The 17,192-nt window shown below is 45.6% G+C and overlaps 1 protein-coding gene across 5 annotated transcripts in view; it reads left to right on the top strand.

Annotated features, from left to right (window-relative positions):
- ADORA2A (adenosine A2a receptor) overlaps positions 1-17,192 on the top strand; it is a 28,641-nt gene continuing 11,449 nt past the window's right edge. For 2 of the 5 annotated variants that reach the window (XR_014895943.1, XM_085305811.1), the window contains exons 1-5: positions 1-238; positions 989-1,113; positions 8,637-8,717; positions 11,948-12,136; positions 13,985-14,882. Coding sequence is in view for 4 of the 5 variants with exons in the window: in XM_085305811.1 (XP_085161937.1) it covers positions 14,533-14,882 (350 nt within the window). In the remaining variant the exon portion in view is untranslated. The remainder of the gene's footprint in view (positions 239-988; positions 1,114-8,636; positions 8,718-11,947; positions 12,137-13,984; positions 14,883-17,192) is intronic. The other 3 variants (XM_085305813.1, XM_085305812.1, XM_085305814.1) reach the window with 3 other exon arrangements.

The raw sequence follows: 17,192 nt of genomic DNA on the forward strand, positions 1-17,192 counted from the left end.
TTGCCTTAACTACTTTAAATTATTTTACTAAGCAGATGGTCGACTATTAGATAACTCTATCTTTGGACGTATTTGTTTTCAGGTTTCTTATCGGGCTCGTAAGTCTCGGGCCCGTGTAACCGAAGGACTGTAATTGATTGATAAATTTGTTCCCTGGCATGTCGCAGAAAGCAAGCGCGCCGGCTCCCCGGCCTCCGAAGAGCACGCTGCCGGGCTAAGGACGGGAAGATTAGCTAAAGTGAGCAATCGGGATGTGAGCAATGTTTCAATTGGATTAGATCTGAGGAAGAAATGCCTTATTCTGATCTTGGTTATAGAAGTCCCTGTAAATGCAATCATACAGCCCAAGAATATTATGAAAATGAAATCCCGACTAACGCGGCAAACAGATGAAATTCTGAATTAGCCAGGAAAGCTGCGGACTTCTGAATTTGTAGAGAAAACATAAGGGTACAAACTACAAACACGTATGTGTGTATATAAAATAAAAATGACCTGCTCCAGGGTTCATAAGCGTAAAAAAAAAAAAGATAGGCCTCCTTTTTTCCCATGTTCATGTGATAAGTTTATAATTTGCATGCATATAATCTCTCTTTCCATATGTATATTTRTATATAAAAAATAGAATCAGCTTCATCCTGTGTCAGGTCAAGGGATGTCAACCTAGTAATGATGTTTTTAGCCTCTGCCCTTCTGTCAGTGGGTACAGAAAGCACTGAAGATCAGAGCTGAAAAGCCTTTTGCCAGGTCTCCTGTGTTTGCATTTCTATTTTTGCTGATATTTTAATAGGATGTTTCCATAAGGGCTGCTGGCAGTGTTGCATTTGAATGTAATCAACTTTTAAAAGCTATTCATCTTTTTGTTTAATCTTCTATAATGGGTTTTATGTTGAGCCATGTGCTTAACCCTCTTAAGAACTACTGGGGAAAGCTCAGTCCAGGAGGAGGCTTTGGGGAGGCTGTTTTAAATTTTCWCTCTTCCTTTCAGCTGCATTTCTGAGAAGGGCCGGGGCTGGTTGGCTGCATACATCCCCCTTCGGTCTTGAGCCTGGCAGCTTTTCCATCTGGTACCAGAGGGAAAACCTCCTCCTTTACCACTTCCGCTTTGCCTGGGTGAGTGATGGCTGTATGATTTCTCACCTACACAGGATGTTCAAGACTTCACAGATTTTCCACCAAAAGAGTTGTTTTCGTTATGCTTCAGCTCTTTGCTTCAGTCTGATGTTTCCACCCATGTTTTTGCATGTGAGATGGGGCAAGACGTAGTGTGGCTAAGCCCTCTCCACCTAAGAGTTCTGCTCAGTTGCAAGAGTGAAGTTTTGGGGGTTGTTTTTCTATCCTAAGGCCAACCTTAGCATCTCTGCGTTTTGGTGTCCTGCAGATTTCAGCCTTGTCTTCAGGTGGAAGAGGTGGCAGCTCTCGTTCATGCTCTCTAGGCCATGTGGATGATGAATAACTCTCTAGGTCCTTCTTTATTTTCTCATCTGGAAAAAAAGAGATGCAGTTTTGAAGCATTTTCTTTTTTGTTGGACTCTAAGCTAAAACAACAAGAGATCACGAGCTCTGTGTTAAGGAAATAGGATGGACTCTCACTAGTCAGTAGAGTTGTTTCTGTTCCTCAGGTGTCTGTTGTTTAAGACCAGGTAGGTTGGTGCCTCATGGACCACCTTCAACAAGCAGCGCTTGARTGGTGTGAACACAACAGCACCAGTTCCCTGCCTTTCTGCTCATCCTAAAAAGGAGGAGAAAGTTGCCACCTTAATGAGCTGCTCGTGTAGCTGAATGGTAGCTTCACCATGAGRGGTGAACAGCTGGCTGCATTCTGCCCGGGGAAAGCAAGAGCGTCTGGGCAAATGCACACAAGACTCTGGTCTCTGTTGCTTTGAGGTCGTTTAACCTCTGACGGCTTTGGTTTCCTCTGTAAAATCGGAAGGTGCCTCTCTCCTTGCAAAGATTACATCTGTGTCAAGAATAATTATTGGTTGTATTGCACATTTTTTTCTGAAGTAAATCTCTGTAGATCAGAATGGCCAGATGGCACATACAACTCTCAATTATAGAAAATATCCTCAGGAGGTACTTCGAGGTCATCTAATCCATGCCTCTGCCTAAAGGCAGGATCAGCTATGTTTTGTGCTATTCCTAACAGATACTTGTCCGTCCTGCTCTAAAGATGTGCAGTGGAGACTCCCTACTTTCCTGATGTGCAGGAAACACCCCCATGGCTAGCTTAACTATATATGAGAGTTATAAGAGCTGATGAGCCTCTGAGAGAAGGCATTGGAGAGTTCAGAGAAAAGCCAAATGCAATGAGATGCCTCTGCAAAAATGACATGTTCAACGTGATCGCTGTTAGGCAAAGGAGAAAACCCTGCTGCAGAAAGTGTTTGAGCACAAACTTTGTCCGTTCTTGTTCAGGGCACCATGGACTTGATTCTGGTGCCACATGCCCTGTATGGGGCTGGCAGAGAAGGGGATAGCACCTGAGGGAGACGCCTGCCCTTCAGAAGGGACAGCAGAGGCGCAGGGGGCAGTTGAGAGCGGTCTGGAACTCACTAGCTGCTTATATTTAAGCAACTCACTCAATCTTGTAGGTTTAGTTTAGGACTTGTTCTGGAAAAAAGGATGCTTTTATTATTTTGCTTGTTGGTTGGTTATTAAAAAATAGCAGGTAACATAAAACACAATGAATGGTATTCCAAGGGTATGCAAATGCTGTTGTAGATAATATAGAAGAGCAGGAGTAGTGGAATTTCCTTGCTGACAAAGGAACAGGAAACATAGTGCCAGGAAGGCCAGACTTGAAGTTTCCTGTATGTTTTGGGGCTCTTGCTAGTGCTTTTTGATTTTATTTATTTATTTTTTTCCAAAAGCTACACAATTCAAGCTCCCCCCATCAAAATAAGTAATTAGCTACAACTACAAACACAGCCATGGAGGGCAGGGTTTGAAAAGAGATGACAGCTACAAGATGGATTGTATTTGTCTTAAATGATAAGTGTGGGGTTGCATGCGGTAGGTTTATCACTCTCTGACAGGTAATGAGATAAAGGCCAGGTGTTACAGGGGGATGTGGAAAGATCTGAAGCAGGAATCGAGATCGCTCTACAGGCGTTTGTAGGGAACATTTACAAACAATGCGCCGGAGACAATGGAGGAGTTAGCGGGAGCGAAGCTTCTCCTCTCCTCGCAGGGATAGTTTGAGCCAGGAGCAGCCGGGCAGGGGGAGGGCAAGGCCGGCTCACGCGGAGGATGAGGGAGCCTTCCTGTCCCTCCGACACAAGGAGAGGAAAGGGGGTTTTTCCTGCAGCCTTGGAGACGTGACGGATGACATGCTGGGCTGCTATCTGCGTGTCGATTAGCATTTGCGATTGCGCTCGCAGCCAGGGTGGAAGGCGCTCGGCCGTTCTCCAGAGGCCTCCAGTATCTTGCAGATTCAGGCTGTTTTTATCTGCTGCTAGTTGAGGTAGAGCCTCCTCTGTGTCTGCGGCCCCAGTGTTTATCCCGGGCGACGCTCGCAGGGACGGCCGTGGCGCCCTGTCCAGCAGCTCTTCCAGGAGGGCAGGGGCAGGACTGTTTGCTGCTGGGGCCATTTGGAGCCGAGCTGAACCCGAACCAGCRCCAGCTGGGGGTCCCGTCTGCATTTCTCGTGGGGCCGGGCCCCGTGTRTTTGAGTGAGTAATGCTGTTGAACACAGGGAATTTGGTCTCGTTCTGCTCTTTCAAGGCATCTCTTTGGAAGTGGTGAGGCTTGCGCTGCTCTCCCCATTAGAAGGAAGTTTCTTTCCTCATTTAGTAGTTGGCTTCAGTGTCCCTCCCATTTTTCTCCTGTTTTTTCTTCTCTGGGGCTGTTTGGTTTTGTTTTCCCCTATCGTGGCTGTCTCCTACTTCTGTACTCCTTTTTTTCTTACTAAAGGAGCATAAGTATTTGCACTCCCTTTCCTGGAGAGCCTCTAACCTTTGCCTTTCCGGTGATGTTGGCCCGTTACTCGCAACCCCCATATGATAGTGGGAGAGTCCTCCAAGAGCTGACCTGCCCTTCTGACTGTTGAAGTTTCCCCAGAACGGGGTTGTCAGATCCTGGTATGAATCAGGTGTTGAGATTAAGGAGTTAAGGGAGGTGGGCTGTTAAATATCATCCTGGGTGGTGATAACAGCTTTGGTTTCAGTATGAGACCCATATCCTTGAGCACATGCTGAGTTTTTCCGTAAGAAAAATTTCCCAGGACAAAAGATAGTCAAGAGATGTTTGGCTCCTTAATACTTTCTTCAGAAGAAAGACCCGTGTTTGAAATTGATTTGAATAATTACAGTTTCCACATGCGTCTAATGCACAGATCAGTGCCCAGGTTCAATAGGATGATGGAAAATAACATCTGACTTACTTGGGCAGCCACCAGCACCATTACGGTTCCCAGAGCGTGTGTGAGGAAGGACACTGACTTTTAAAAAGATTAGTTAAATGCTCTGAGGCCTGCATTTCGGGCAAAAATGACTTGTGCTAATGGCTCCCTACTCGATCCCTTGAAGCTCTTGATTTCTAAAGGTGTTGCCCTCTGAGAAATCAGACCTCTTTAGCTGGATCTATGAGGCACCTGACCTTGTCAGACATGTAAAAAATACGTTAATCTCTTGTACCATCTTAGGACTTGTTTGGACGCTGATCCAAATTTTGGTTGCCCACTGAGAGGAGTTTGGGATTGTAAGCTGGGTAGATGTATGGAGTTCTGGGGRTTTTGATGTGGTTATATGATTGTTTTGCTCTGGTACATCTAAGTGGTGCCAGCTCCTGCAGCTTATAGGGAGGTAAGGAGCTGTATTCTTGGGCTGAAGACTGGAAAGAGGATTCAGTGACATTTTTTGTTGTTTTTCCAGCCCCTCTCCTGAAGGGAGATCTTCCGTTTCCTCCATATAGCCACACGGCAACCTAGCTGTATGATTAAAACAAGCAAGAGATGGACTCGGTCCCTTTGGGTAGAAACACCCCTAAAGCCTGAGGATGTCTGTTCTGGGGGCCTCTTTTGGAGCCATCTCCGCCTGACTAACTTCTTTCGTCCTTGGAGTTAAATCCCACGGTCCCCAAGGAGTTTGCCTTGGGAATCTTTTTTGGTTTATCTTTGCTCTGCTGGTTGTGAGGATAGTGGCTGTCATACATTTGAGAAACGGTTGCAGATTTCTTTACAGCTGGAGCTTTTTATGGTCCTACTGTGCAGAAACTGTAAAATAGCTTAGGTTTTCATAGAGCTCCAGGACCGCTTTCCATGCATGGTAGCAGAGTTGCTCTCACAGCAGTGTGCTTGCTGCTGGTCGTCTGGCATTTCTGTTCCCTGTAGGCAAGCACACCAACTTATAAACCACTGACAAGATGCTTGGTCCAGTAAAATGTTTTATAAAGCAATTTATGAATGGCTACTGGCTCTCCAGTGCAGTAGTTTGATGCAGAAGGAAAGTAAGTGCGTCTGGGAACATCACCTTTGCCAGCAGTGAGTGTTCTCTCCACCCCGAGCATCCACATCTCTGGCCTGCGCAGAGCCAGAGGAAGTGAGCAGAAGTAGCTGGCTGTTGAATGTAAGCGGATGCGCTTTTACCACAGCACAGGGACTGAGGAAATGAAGGAACGGCTTCATCAGAGTCCTCAGGGCATCAGCTAAATGTCGACACTTTGGGGATCAGTAAGCAGCAGCACTGGAGAGTTCTTAGTAAATCGGATTATAATCAAGGGCTTTATTTAAGGAAAATGAAAAGCTTTGAGTACCTCTAGAAAGGCTTGCGTTGGCTTGGCTGCCCGTGATAGTGAAAGTGCAAGTCATTTTGCAAGAGTGACAGAAGTATGGTGCAAGTCACAGCGAAGAGAAGCGGGGGCTGAGTAAGGACACGTGGCCTTGAGACATCAGAGCATCAGGTCCTCCAGCACAGAGGCTGGGAGAGTCCCCAAAATACATTGTAAATGGCTTTGAGACTGGGAGGCAGAAGCACTGATGGGGTGATGAGCGGTGACACAGGATTAGCCAGTCAGGATAAGCATCTTACGGAAGTAGAAGAGGGAAAGTTGCTGGAGAAGAACTGAGCAGAAAAACTGTTTTTGTGGCTTTTGCCTGCCTCTGGGGTGAGCAGATGACGCCAGCACTGTCAGTCTGTCTGAAAGCTGTCTCACTCACTGACAGCCGGTTCACAAGCTGAGGTGAAGTGAGTTGAGTAAAGCACGGTGGTGTGTGTCCAGGGGGCACGGGAGGAGTCGGGGGCTCTCCCRTGGGCTCCGAGGCAGCGGGCGCTGCGAGGCACGAGGAGCACCTGCTCGCCACCCGAGACGGAGGCAGCAGCGAGCGGCCCGCAGGGAGCCAGCAGCAGGCACGGGGTGGGGAGCTCGGGCTGGACGCTGCCGCCGTCACACCACTCCGAACGATCAGAGAAGGGCGCGAGCTGGGAAGGAAGGGTGCGATGGGCTGAGCTAGCCGCCCAAGAGGGCTGCTTTTGTCTCATGGGTGAGTACGAGYCCAAACATCTGGGTGACATGGAAGCCCCAGGGCGAGTCCCCAGCAATCACCATTGCTCAGGGATACTGGTGTACGAGCAGACGAGATAAAGCAGTGATTCAGGTTTGCTTTGGGTCCGAGGCAGGTCGGATTTGCTCATCTCTGTACATGTTGTCCAGTGCCTTCACCAGGGCAGAGGAGGACACTTTGGGCTGGAGAGATCTTAAGCCAGATGGAGGGATACAGGCGAAAAAAGCCTGTAGAAGATGTGATGTTGGCAGCCCTGGTTGAGCAGCACGGCYGCACTGGAGCCTAGGGGGTTTGGTTCACTGTGGTAGGACTTAGCTGAACCCTTGTTACAACTTGCAGCGCGATGGTGCTCAGTGGGAAGGCAGCAGAGCTCTGCAGGCCAGGTGGAGCGCACACTTGCAGTTCAGGAAGGCAGTAGGGTTTGGGAACAACTGGATAAAAATGCAGGCAAATGAAGAGATAGACTAAATTTGGAACTGCGTGTCTTGAAACTTCATATAGAGGTGAGGTTGCATCTGGAGAGAAGTCCACACCATTGCTTTAAAATTTACCAGAGTGGATGCATTAGCTATTGCTAATGCRTGGTAAGTATTCCTGAAGCAAATTCTTCCCTAGCCTCTATTCCTCAGAGGGTCACCTCATCTTGAAATCCTGTTTCCTCATTTCTATTCATTTGTTCTTGAAGGAGATGTTCCTCATGTGTGAGCACAGCTGGMTTTGGTAGGGCTGAGGGGAGGCAAAATTTAACTTTCAGCTCTTCCCTCACGCAGAACAGGAAAACTGGGTCCTYAGAGACATTGTGGATGATGTTGGTAGTAGTAAAACTTCTTCGTTGCCTGAGCGCTTTGTTCTAGTTACGCTTTTTTACGTGTCTGTGTTATGAAAGGTCATCCAAATGCTCCATTTTTTATTTTTGGAAATGGCTGAATTGATATCGTTAATCCTGGATACAAATGGCTTGTTCCAAAATCCAATGTGGTTTTGTGCCATTTGTCATTGGGCCACGACAGCCGCTGCCGGGTAAGACCAGGGCAGTAAGACCAACCTCCTCCAGTGGGCACAAGGGAACCTTTCTCCTTTTGCTTGTTTGCTTGCTCTGACTTCTTTAGCTGCTGCTCATTCAATCTTACTTAGTTTTGCCCTCTCTGGCTTTCTATGATAATTAAAATGGAAATCATTACTGTGAGKTTTTTTTTCCTTTTCTTGCTTGATTTTAAGGATTTATAACATCCACTTAGGATGAAAGAAAGGGGGAAAAAAAGGTCAAATGTGTACTGTTCCAGTCTTCTCTTCCACTAATGCAATAAAAAATTAATCCACTTCTAGCACTTGGAGGAGAGGAGGCAGAGCTGAAATATTGGTTTTAGATTAGCCATTTCTGTTAGTTGGCTCATCTGTGTTATGACCTTTGCTTGTTTTCTGATGCGGTTTCTCTTTTTTGACTGTTTTGATTTGTGATTTTATTTTGAAAATAAACAGGAAGAGAAGAAAGAAATGGGGGAAATTGGAAGGATATGATTGCTTATGCTTTTTATTGCTGTTACTGATACAGCAGCATAGGTGTCTGTTATCCTAGAAATCCCCTAGTCAGTAAAGACTTAGCACCCAAATTCACCCTGTTCRTTCTCACTGTGAACAGAGACTCTTTTTTGGACCTGGACTGCAGCAGAGATGGAAATGTAAAGCAGAAATATTGTCCCTGTGCCACATGCCTGAACTTAAAAAGATCAGAGGCACCTCAGATTTCTGAAGAGCCTTTTTTCTTCTTTTGCTTTATGCGAGTACATGGCTTGGAGAGCTGCTGCTTTCCTATAAGAAGGGATTAGACCAAATTTAGAAAAGCTGAAGCCCTCGTTTTGTTCAGTGTTTCTGAGAATTCGCAGAGCCGTTCCTGGGATCTTGTTGTCCAGCCGTAGGTTTTTGCCCTGGAGGGAGACCTTGCTCCCCACAGAAGGGCAGGCTCTGTGCTTCAGAGGATCCTTAGCCCTGCTTTTTTTCTCAGGCAGAACATTAGTGACCCAGATGACGTTTTGGATAAAGTTTGAAACAAGATGCCCTGCAAGGGTCCAACTGCCATGTGGAGCCCTTTGATAGACCAGCAATTTCTAGACATCACCATTTTCTGTGTTTGTAGGAGTGTCCACGAAGGCAGGGGCGCAGAAGATTGGGCATCTGTAGCTCTACTGAAGACTGATAGTAACTGCAAGTGCTCCAGGTACTTGAAAACCAAGAGCGTGGCATGCTGATGATTTTGCCTGCTTTTTTTCACTTGTACCCTTTGTTAACAAAGAAYAGTCTACAGGGAAATAGTCTATTATTAATATTTAATTTCCTCCTATTACTGTAAGCAGATGACCTAAAAGATCATTTAAAAATGCAGCCAATAATAAAGCAAATAGAGGAGCCAGAAGAAGTATGTCTTGGTGAGATGGTGGTGCCTCCCTTCCTCCTCTCTCCTGCCCCACCCAGCCACCTCTTTGCATCTTTCAACAGGACGGGGAGAAGCCGCGAGGCTGCTCTCATGGCTCCAACTGCACCGGCTGTGTGGAGCACGGAGGGCAAGGGGAAGCTGTTCTGCATGAGGTAGTTGTAAAATACCTTTTGCGAGTGCATGTAAAGCTTGTGTGCACATTGGCTCATTTATTGCATCTTGATCCTCTTTAAAATATGGTGAGAGACAAAATTTCTTAGAAACTTTGATTTGAAAAATACTGAGATTCGATTTGAGTTGAAGAGCTTTCAAAGAGAGGATAAAAACTGATAAGCATCTGCCCCCTCCGGGCTTTGGAAAGTAGAAAACGAGTGACTTAGCRGCACCAATTTTTGCTCATTGCCGTATGTGAATTCAAGGATTTTCCCTAAGGGAACTAGGTAATCTGTATGTGGCTGGTACCTGGGAAGGGTCATGTTGTCAGAAGGAGATGCGAGGCTGTTATCTGTGGAATGAGTCTTGTTCCTTGTCATTGTCTCCTGAAAGGGCCACCATTCCCCCTTCCCTGCTGGCCTCGCAGGAGCCGCYTGCTGCGTTCCTACCCTGCTTCCCCCATCCTGAAGCAAACAAGGAGAAACCAGCTCCCCGGGGAAAGACCRGGGAAACTATTGTTTGTTGTGGACATGCCCACGGAGTTGTCTTGGGTGACAAGTCCCAAGTGTCTCTCAAGAGCAGTTGTCAAACTGAAATGTCACAGACATTGTCAAATACGTCAGTCCGGCATGCTGAGAGAGGAGGGAGTCCTCTCCGTACTAGTGTGATGGAGCGTGGGCATCCAAAACCAAGATGACTAAACTCAGCCTGAAGGGGACAAGAGCAGGAAACAAGTTTGAGGAGAGTTGTTTGAACCCGACATTGGCTGGAGCTCACCTGGGCTCTTCTGGCACTCAGTAGACTGTAGGAGCAACACCTTAGTCCAAAGCCAACTGGAGATCCCAAACAAAAGCTTGCTCAGTCTCCAGTGGTGAATTGCTTCATGGGAACGTGCTGTTCAGATGCTTTATTGAATTTTCAAGGAGCAGTTTTTCACTGGGGCTGAAATATGAGCGAGAACAGTGTGTTCCAAATCACTAAAAGTGAACAGGGCAACAGCTTTACAGGTTTGTGAGTGGCAAGAAAGGTTTATTTAATAATGGGGAAAAGGCCGGAACATAGCCCAGGGTATCAAGGAAGAATTGATCCAATTAACAAAACAAAACATGAGCTTGAGAAGAAATACTAATTGTAGCTGTCCAGCAGGTTGTATGATACAGGTTATTCTTCCTAAGTTTTGAGAAACTTGCAATAATGATCCCTTAAGGGCCTGAGATGTTTAATATACACTTCCCCAGTGAGTAAAACAGGTTGTTARTTAATTTTATCTTGTCAGACCTAGTTGCTGTGCCTTTGAGTCTTGCATGAAGTAGACAATCTGTAATAAATCGCCATAGTCTTTCATTTTGTCCCTGTAACTGCAGTAAATTTCTAGCCATGTGCACAGGGAGGCTGGGCCTGTAGTTGTTTTTAAACAAGTTGGAAATACTTCTGCAATCAAAGACTCTGTATCATGCTAGATGACAGCTATTGCAGGCTGATAGTGCAGGAGATGAATGAGACAAGGGGTAGGTTTAGGTGGAAGATGGGAACCCCCTGGGCTTTGGCACCTCTTGCATGTAGCAAGCGTGAGGCCTTTCACGTGCTGGGGTCGTGCAGCTAATAACGGCTTTTTCTAATGTCGGAGTAGCAGTCGTGCTGAAATGGACACAAAATACTGTTTTGTCCTGGCTCGGACCCTTGCTCAGCTCCAGTCATTTCTCTTTTGAGGTGTGCTGGCTCTGCAGCGCTCCCTAATTGCTTCCCAGCCCATCTGGGAGCAGAGCGGAGCGGGGTGGGATGGGAGGACATGTTGTCCTCTTCTGGACAGATTGCTTCGGAATTACATGGCTAGGGATTGAGCTGAAAAATCAGGGCACCGTTTGTGAAGGGAGGTGAGAAACAAGGGACTAGACAAATTCAAAACTAAATTAGAAAGTTAGAATCAAACGAGGAAACAAATAGTTGAAGGTTAAAAACTCCAATGTGTCTGAAAATAGTATGTGATCTCATCGTTAAACTTGAGATTCTCACATCTTTTTTTTTCCAAAATACGTGCAGAGCTGTAGGTAATTCCAGCTTTGTCTTTGTACTAAATGATTAATGTCTGGGGGACCTCCGCTGCGTAGGTTTGTTACTTCACTCCATGCCCACCTGGAAAATAGGGGTTGGCCAGAAGGCAGCCATTGCAAGAGTCAGGCTAAATAAAATGCATCTGGGATTCATATGGTACATAATGCTACTAAAGGAAGCTCTGAAATGGGAAAGAATATTCCAGTAATTTCATTTCAGTCCTCTTTGCTGAGGTGTAAGACATAGAAGTATGAGGTGTAAGAGCAACATGGTAGTACTTGAAGTAAATGGTCGTGGTATCTGGATGTGCTTGACCGGTTCTAATGTTAATTCCTTTCGGAAGGGTGTTTCTTAGTTCTTTTGGCTTTATCTCACAGAGTAGCTTACTTTTTTTTTTTTTTTTTTTTTTTTCTCAAGTACCTCCCAATAATTTTTGAAATTTTTCTAAACTTGTTCTACAGCTGAAATTTGGTCATGAGCTTGACCTGCATGGGAATGTGAGGGGGTATTAGGAAGTGGGAAATGTGGAGGGTTCCCCCTCCATTGCCAGGGTATTAGTATCTTGCTGTCTGTGTTGCTGTGATACTAGGGGACATGAGATTTAGCACCCACTTCAGAGCTTTCAGGCATAACCATGTGATACACCTGACAGGCAGAAACCATTTCTCTTGGGACCAGTTTTACCCCATTGCTTCCTCTAGGTTTTTTTCCCTGCCATCTTTTTTTCCTGACATTTTTTCCCTTTCTTGCATGTGCAGAGCCTTGTCGCTCGGTTTTCATTTTGCCTTTTCTGTTTTCTCTCTCTCCAGGTTTTCGTTGTCTCTATTTGCCATTAATTCTAATCTGTTTTCTGGTGGTTGTGAGAGGTGACGGTTCAGTATCACTGTTTTGAAACAAACCCATTAGGACTTGAAATGGGTCATCAAACGTTGGAGAAGTGATACAGGAGCATCACATTAACATCACTGAAACAAGCAAGTAGAAGAAATCTTTGCCAGGTTGGTGGAAAACAGGATATTTGCTAAATGAAGATAGGCAATATAGAAACTTCTTGGGGTTTTTGAAAGAAGATTAAATTGATGATCTTTATTTTCCTCTTTATAGCTAGATCAAAAACTAATCTCTCATGTTGATTTCTCCCACACTAACGAAACAAAATGCATACCCAAGATCTCTGAAGGTAGAGGAAAGCTAGATTTTGAAGCACATCCAAATCACCAGGAACCATTCACTTTCCTTTCAAATGCAGCATTAGCAGTAGAGCTCTAAATCAATGAAAGGTCCACAATCAGATTATATTCCTGAGATCATACGTGAATCACAAGTTAATCATATTTTCTTGTATTATCACTGTCTTTACCCTTTTATTTTGTCCTGAGAAATTAGGTTTCTGATTTCAAAACACAAAGTGAACTGCGAAGGCATGAAACCCTGGTGGGTTAGACCACAGCAGATCACTAGTGGATCTTCTGTTTTAGAGGTGCATGTTGCATCTGAAACCAAGCTCTGGTGACCTATCAGTTAGTGCTATGGCTCTCTTAATATGCTAGTCCTCTGATGCTTGTTTGGAGTAGCTGTTCTCTTCTCTTAAATTTATGAGAAAATATTGCTACAAAAACTTTGCTAAATAAGGTTTAAAACCCAGAACAGAAGTGACAGAGTAGGACAGCAGGCAATTATCACTTGACTGTATGGCATGAAGCTCAGGAAATCATATTCTTTATTGCTACATTTTTTGACTAAATCTGTGGCTAAAATGAACCCACATCTGAAATCAGAGAAATGAGGTAACCGGTGAAGATCAGTGAGGCATGTAGGCGTGTAGAAGATATATAGGTGTTCATAGGCAGTGGCAGCTGTAGGGAGCATGTCTTCTTGCAAGGAGCAYCAAGCCTAGTGCCAGGTTTGTGAATATGATAGTGCAGGAGCGTGAACGCTCACTTTGAGAAGTGACGTTGGCACTGTGCTGCTGTGAGTGTTTGGGGGTTTTTTTTGAGGGAGGTGGTGGTGGGTAACTTGGTGGGTGTGTTTCTGACTGATTGTACTTGAGGAATGATGCTGACCTTGTCTGTAGAGTGTGTCAGAATCTGTGGATGTAGAAAGGCAGGTATAAAGAATAAAATGRCTTGCTAATAGCATGAAGATTTATGTAACAACGACAGTGTTGCAGGATGGGAGCTTGCACAAACTCTTGTGGGCTTTGTTCTCAGCAGGGAAGTGTTGGAAAATGTCACTGTTTAACATACCCTGGGCTATTTCCTCTGCCACTGATCACGTTTCAATGTTCGTGCACTCAAAGCAGCAAGTATGTTAACAGAGTGAGCACGCATGCCGGCAACACAGACCCCTTGTGAATGAATGTTCATGTCATCGCAGAGCAGCACGTGGGTCCAGCAGGACGACCCAAGTACATGAGGGTGGGAAGCACGTGATGGCTCAAGTCTTGTGCTTGTGATGGGAGGGAGGCAGGTGTACGTGAAAAGGCTCCTCCACCTTTCCCGTGCGCAGGCACAGCGCTTGCCAAGGTGTAATTAGTGGGGCTCTCGTGTTTCAGGGCAGACTATTGAGCAGCTGCCGAAGTGCCAGCTTGGTTGGTAGCCTCAAAAACAAAACATCCCTTGTTTCTCATCACCACTGTGAAATACTGCCTTCCTCAACCTTGGTTTGGCTCTGCAGCTTTCAAGAAGACAAAATGTGAGATTTTTGCCGGTGATGTATTCTTCTAGGTCTGTTTAATATCCGTTATCAATTTAATATGCYGCTTTAATGAGATTTTGCTTTTTCCATCTCCATGGAGCTGATTACTTAGCGTGTGTGGTTTTTGTTTGTTTTGGGGTTTTTTTTAGGGAAATAACAAGTGAAGAAGTTGAATGCTTGCTTCAGCTGAAGAGAATATTTCCTAAGTCCTGGGAGGAAAAGGCGAAAAAGAGAACCAGAGGATGTTGCTGGTAGGTATGTAAATGACAGGAAACCATGACTAGCAGCGTGATTGTCAACAGGAAACAAAAATTCAGAGCCTATGTGACAGTGCCATACAGTGCACTCGCTGTGCCGTGTCGTCAGCTGGACTCTGTGGCCTAGGGAGCACTGCTCGTCTGAGGGAGCTGTTCTTCTGTGACCCTATSTGCTTGGGTTTGGTGAATTATTCTGCGCCTGGTTAATCCACTTTGAAGTTGGCAAGCCCTGATTTTTTCTCTTTACACCTGTTACTGTAAAGATCTTGAACAGCCATGGGGAAAAAAGGGTGTGTGTGAACTACCCTTGCAAGCTGGCAGCCGAGTGAGTGCTCTTCGGACCCCAGGCAGCTTTGAGGTGTCTTGGCTGTTCAGTGCTCTGCAGATATGAACGCTGAGCTTTTCTGGCACGTTCTCACATTGGCCTGGTCGCTCTCACCATGCTAGTACATGGGAAAGAAGACTTCCTTTCAGATGTAGCTTACATCATCCTGGAACTGGTCATTGCCGTGCTGGCCATCTTGGGGAACATTCTGGTCTGCTGGGCAGTTTATTTGAATAGCAACCTGCAGAACGTCACCAACTACTTTGTGGTGTCCCTGGCTGCTGCTGACATTGCCGTAGGTGTGCTGGCAATCCCCTTTGCCATCACCATCAGCACTGGCTTCTGTGCCTTCTTCTATGGCTGCCTCTTCATTGCCTGCTTCGTCCTGGTCCTGACTCAGAGTTCGATCTTCAGCCTCCTTGCTATCGCCATCGACAGAATCATTGCGATCCGCATTCCCCTCAGGTAAGCACAGGGCAGTCTGGGGGAAGGAGGGAGGTATCTTGGTGAGCGATGGCCATCAATAAAAGCAACAGATCTAGAGATGAACTGAGAGAGAGAAAGRTAAATGAGCAGCAGCACTTAATTCCTTGAAATTTGAAAAATTCTWTTTTTTAGATCTTGAAAGCTGCCTTAGCTGCTGGATCTTCAGGTCATTTCTTTTCCAGTTCTTCTCTGTCCTCATAGAGTGTGTGGCCATGGGCACTGCACAGATGCTGTCTAGGAGCTGTGGCGTTCCATGTTTAAACARGATCATGCTGTAACCTCAATAAGTTGTGTTCTGGGCTGATGCAGGCARTGCCAGGAGGATCGCTGTGGGAAAGCTGAGCCACAGCTATATGCAAAGGGTGGAAGAAAGGGGCTGAGCACAGGTGATCTCCTTCCTGTTGAGAAGAACRGGGGACTTTGCCCAGCCGTTGTAGGAACAGGGTTGTGGGGAAAGGGAATGGGTGTCTTCTCTTGGGAATCCATTAAATGTGAGAGGGAGGAGAAGCAGCATGCTTTAAAGAACAAGCCTATGAGGATGCGGACTAACTTGGGCACTGCCTCTGGATGCAAAGCGTGTATTGGCTCAAGGCAGAGACTTGTCCCTGCTTCAGCCCAGAAGGTTTTTTCTGTGGTCTCTAGTCTGGCGTTCAGAGGAAGAAAAGGTTATTTGAATAATAGAGCTTGAAAGCTGGATGCAACTAGCTGCTCAGGAAGGCTGGTGTGGGTCAAGGGGGAGTTTTGCCACGTGCACAGGATTGCTACTCAGTTCAGTCTTCCAGAAGCCCATTTCAGGTTGGGATTTGTCTAACTGTGGATGCAGTGTGGCATTGTGAGTTGTGGACTTGTTTAAAACGCTTTGTGACAGTGCTCCCTGAGTCATCCCACAAGCTTTTCAGATGCTGAGGAAGCCCCACGGAAGGCCAGTGCTGGTGGGGCAGAGGAGTCTCCTTCCGTCCTGTCCCATTGTTAGGAGGATGCCGCGAGCCCTTGTGAAGGGAGAGACTTGCTTCCTGCTCTGCCGCATACAAAATGTGGCTGCAAGAGTGGAACAAATTCCTGATTCTTGCTCTCAAGTTTGAGTTTTTGGACATTCTCACTCCTACTGAGYTTGAATCGCTTTTGCTGATCTCTGCGGCTCAGTTTTGTCTCTTGTGGATATTTTGGTCATTCAGCACTTCAGCTGATTAGCACAAACATCACATTCAAAACCAGAGAACGTTCTTCTCCCTAGAACTGTGAGATTTCCTTTCCGTATAGACCGCTGCAGCCCAGTCTTTCCTGAAGGCTTGTTTCGGCAAGCCTGTGCTGCTGTATCATTACTCTTAATTATTGGTTTCCAAACCTATAGCCCTAAGTGTTACAGCCTCTGCTTTTGATGTAGTTGTAAGGAGTAACCATTCCATTCCACTGCAGGAAGAAAACCTCTTTCCGTGTTAGTACCTCTGAATTGGACTGTCTCCACTTTTCTACAGTTCTACAGATCAGATGTTTTCAGTGTCATAAACCAACAGAATGATAAATGGTACAGAGAAACGTGTAGAGTGGCCCTCGGGAGCTTGCCTCTGAAATGATTTTGAACACGTCTAATGTCTTTAATTCATTGCTTATGAGTTAACTCTGAAAACTTTTGCTGACAGTTTAAGCATTCACATTGTTAGAGGATGACTTGCAAGGAAAAGGATTTTAAAAATTTGGATTTCTGCCCGTTTTTTGGTATCACTGTAGTTATATTGTCTTGAGAATTTAATTTCCTGGAATAAGCCAAAGTAAAGAGTCTTTCAGAAAAATCTGAGTTCACCAATGTTGGGTATTGTGCCTGTTTCACTATTTTGTTTTTGAAAAAACAAAGCACACCCTCTTCCACCCAAGAAACAGTGGAGTTCATTGGATGCAGAAACTCACAGGTAGAACCATGGGTTCCTCCCCCTCCTTGTCCCTTACCAGTTTGTCCTTTTACAGTAGGAACGAAGAACTTGTCAACTCTGTTTTCCCTAGAAGAATTTATGGATGAATAGACATATATGATCTCAGACCTGCTGAGAAGGTGAAAGGTGATTAGCCAGAGAGAGAAATGTGATATGATTCAGACTGTTCACCTCCTCGTTTTTTTCTTTCAACATCTGGTTGCCTCAAAAATGTGCCAAACCKTTGGAAGGAAAGTTCCACCACTAAAGATGCAACGTTTTCACCTCATCCTTTAATATCTGGGAAAGCCTCTTCTCTTCTCCTCAGAGGGCAAGAAAAGTAACACCTAAGGCAGTCCTGCTAGTCGTTAGATTGTCTCTC

Source organism: Rhea americana, unplaced genomic scaffold, assembly GCF_003343005.1.
Source record: "Rhea americana isolate MKP2758 unplaced genomic scaffold, rheAme1 scaffold_227, whole genome shotgun sequence".
Classification (NCBI taxonomy): Eukaryota; Metazoa; Chordata; class Aves; order Rheiformes; family Rheidae; genus Rhea; species Rhea americana.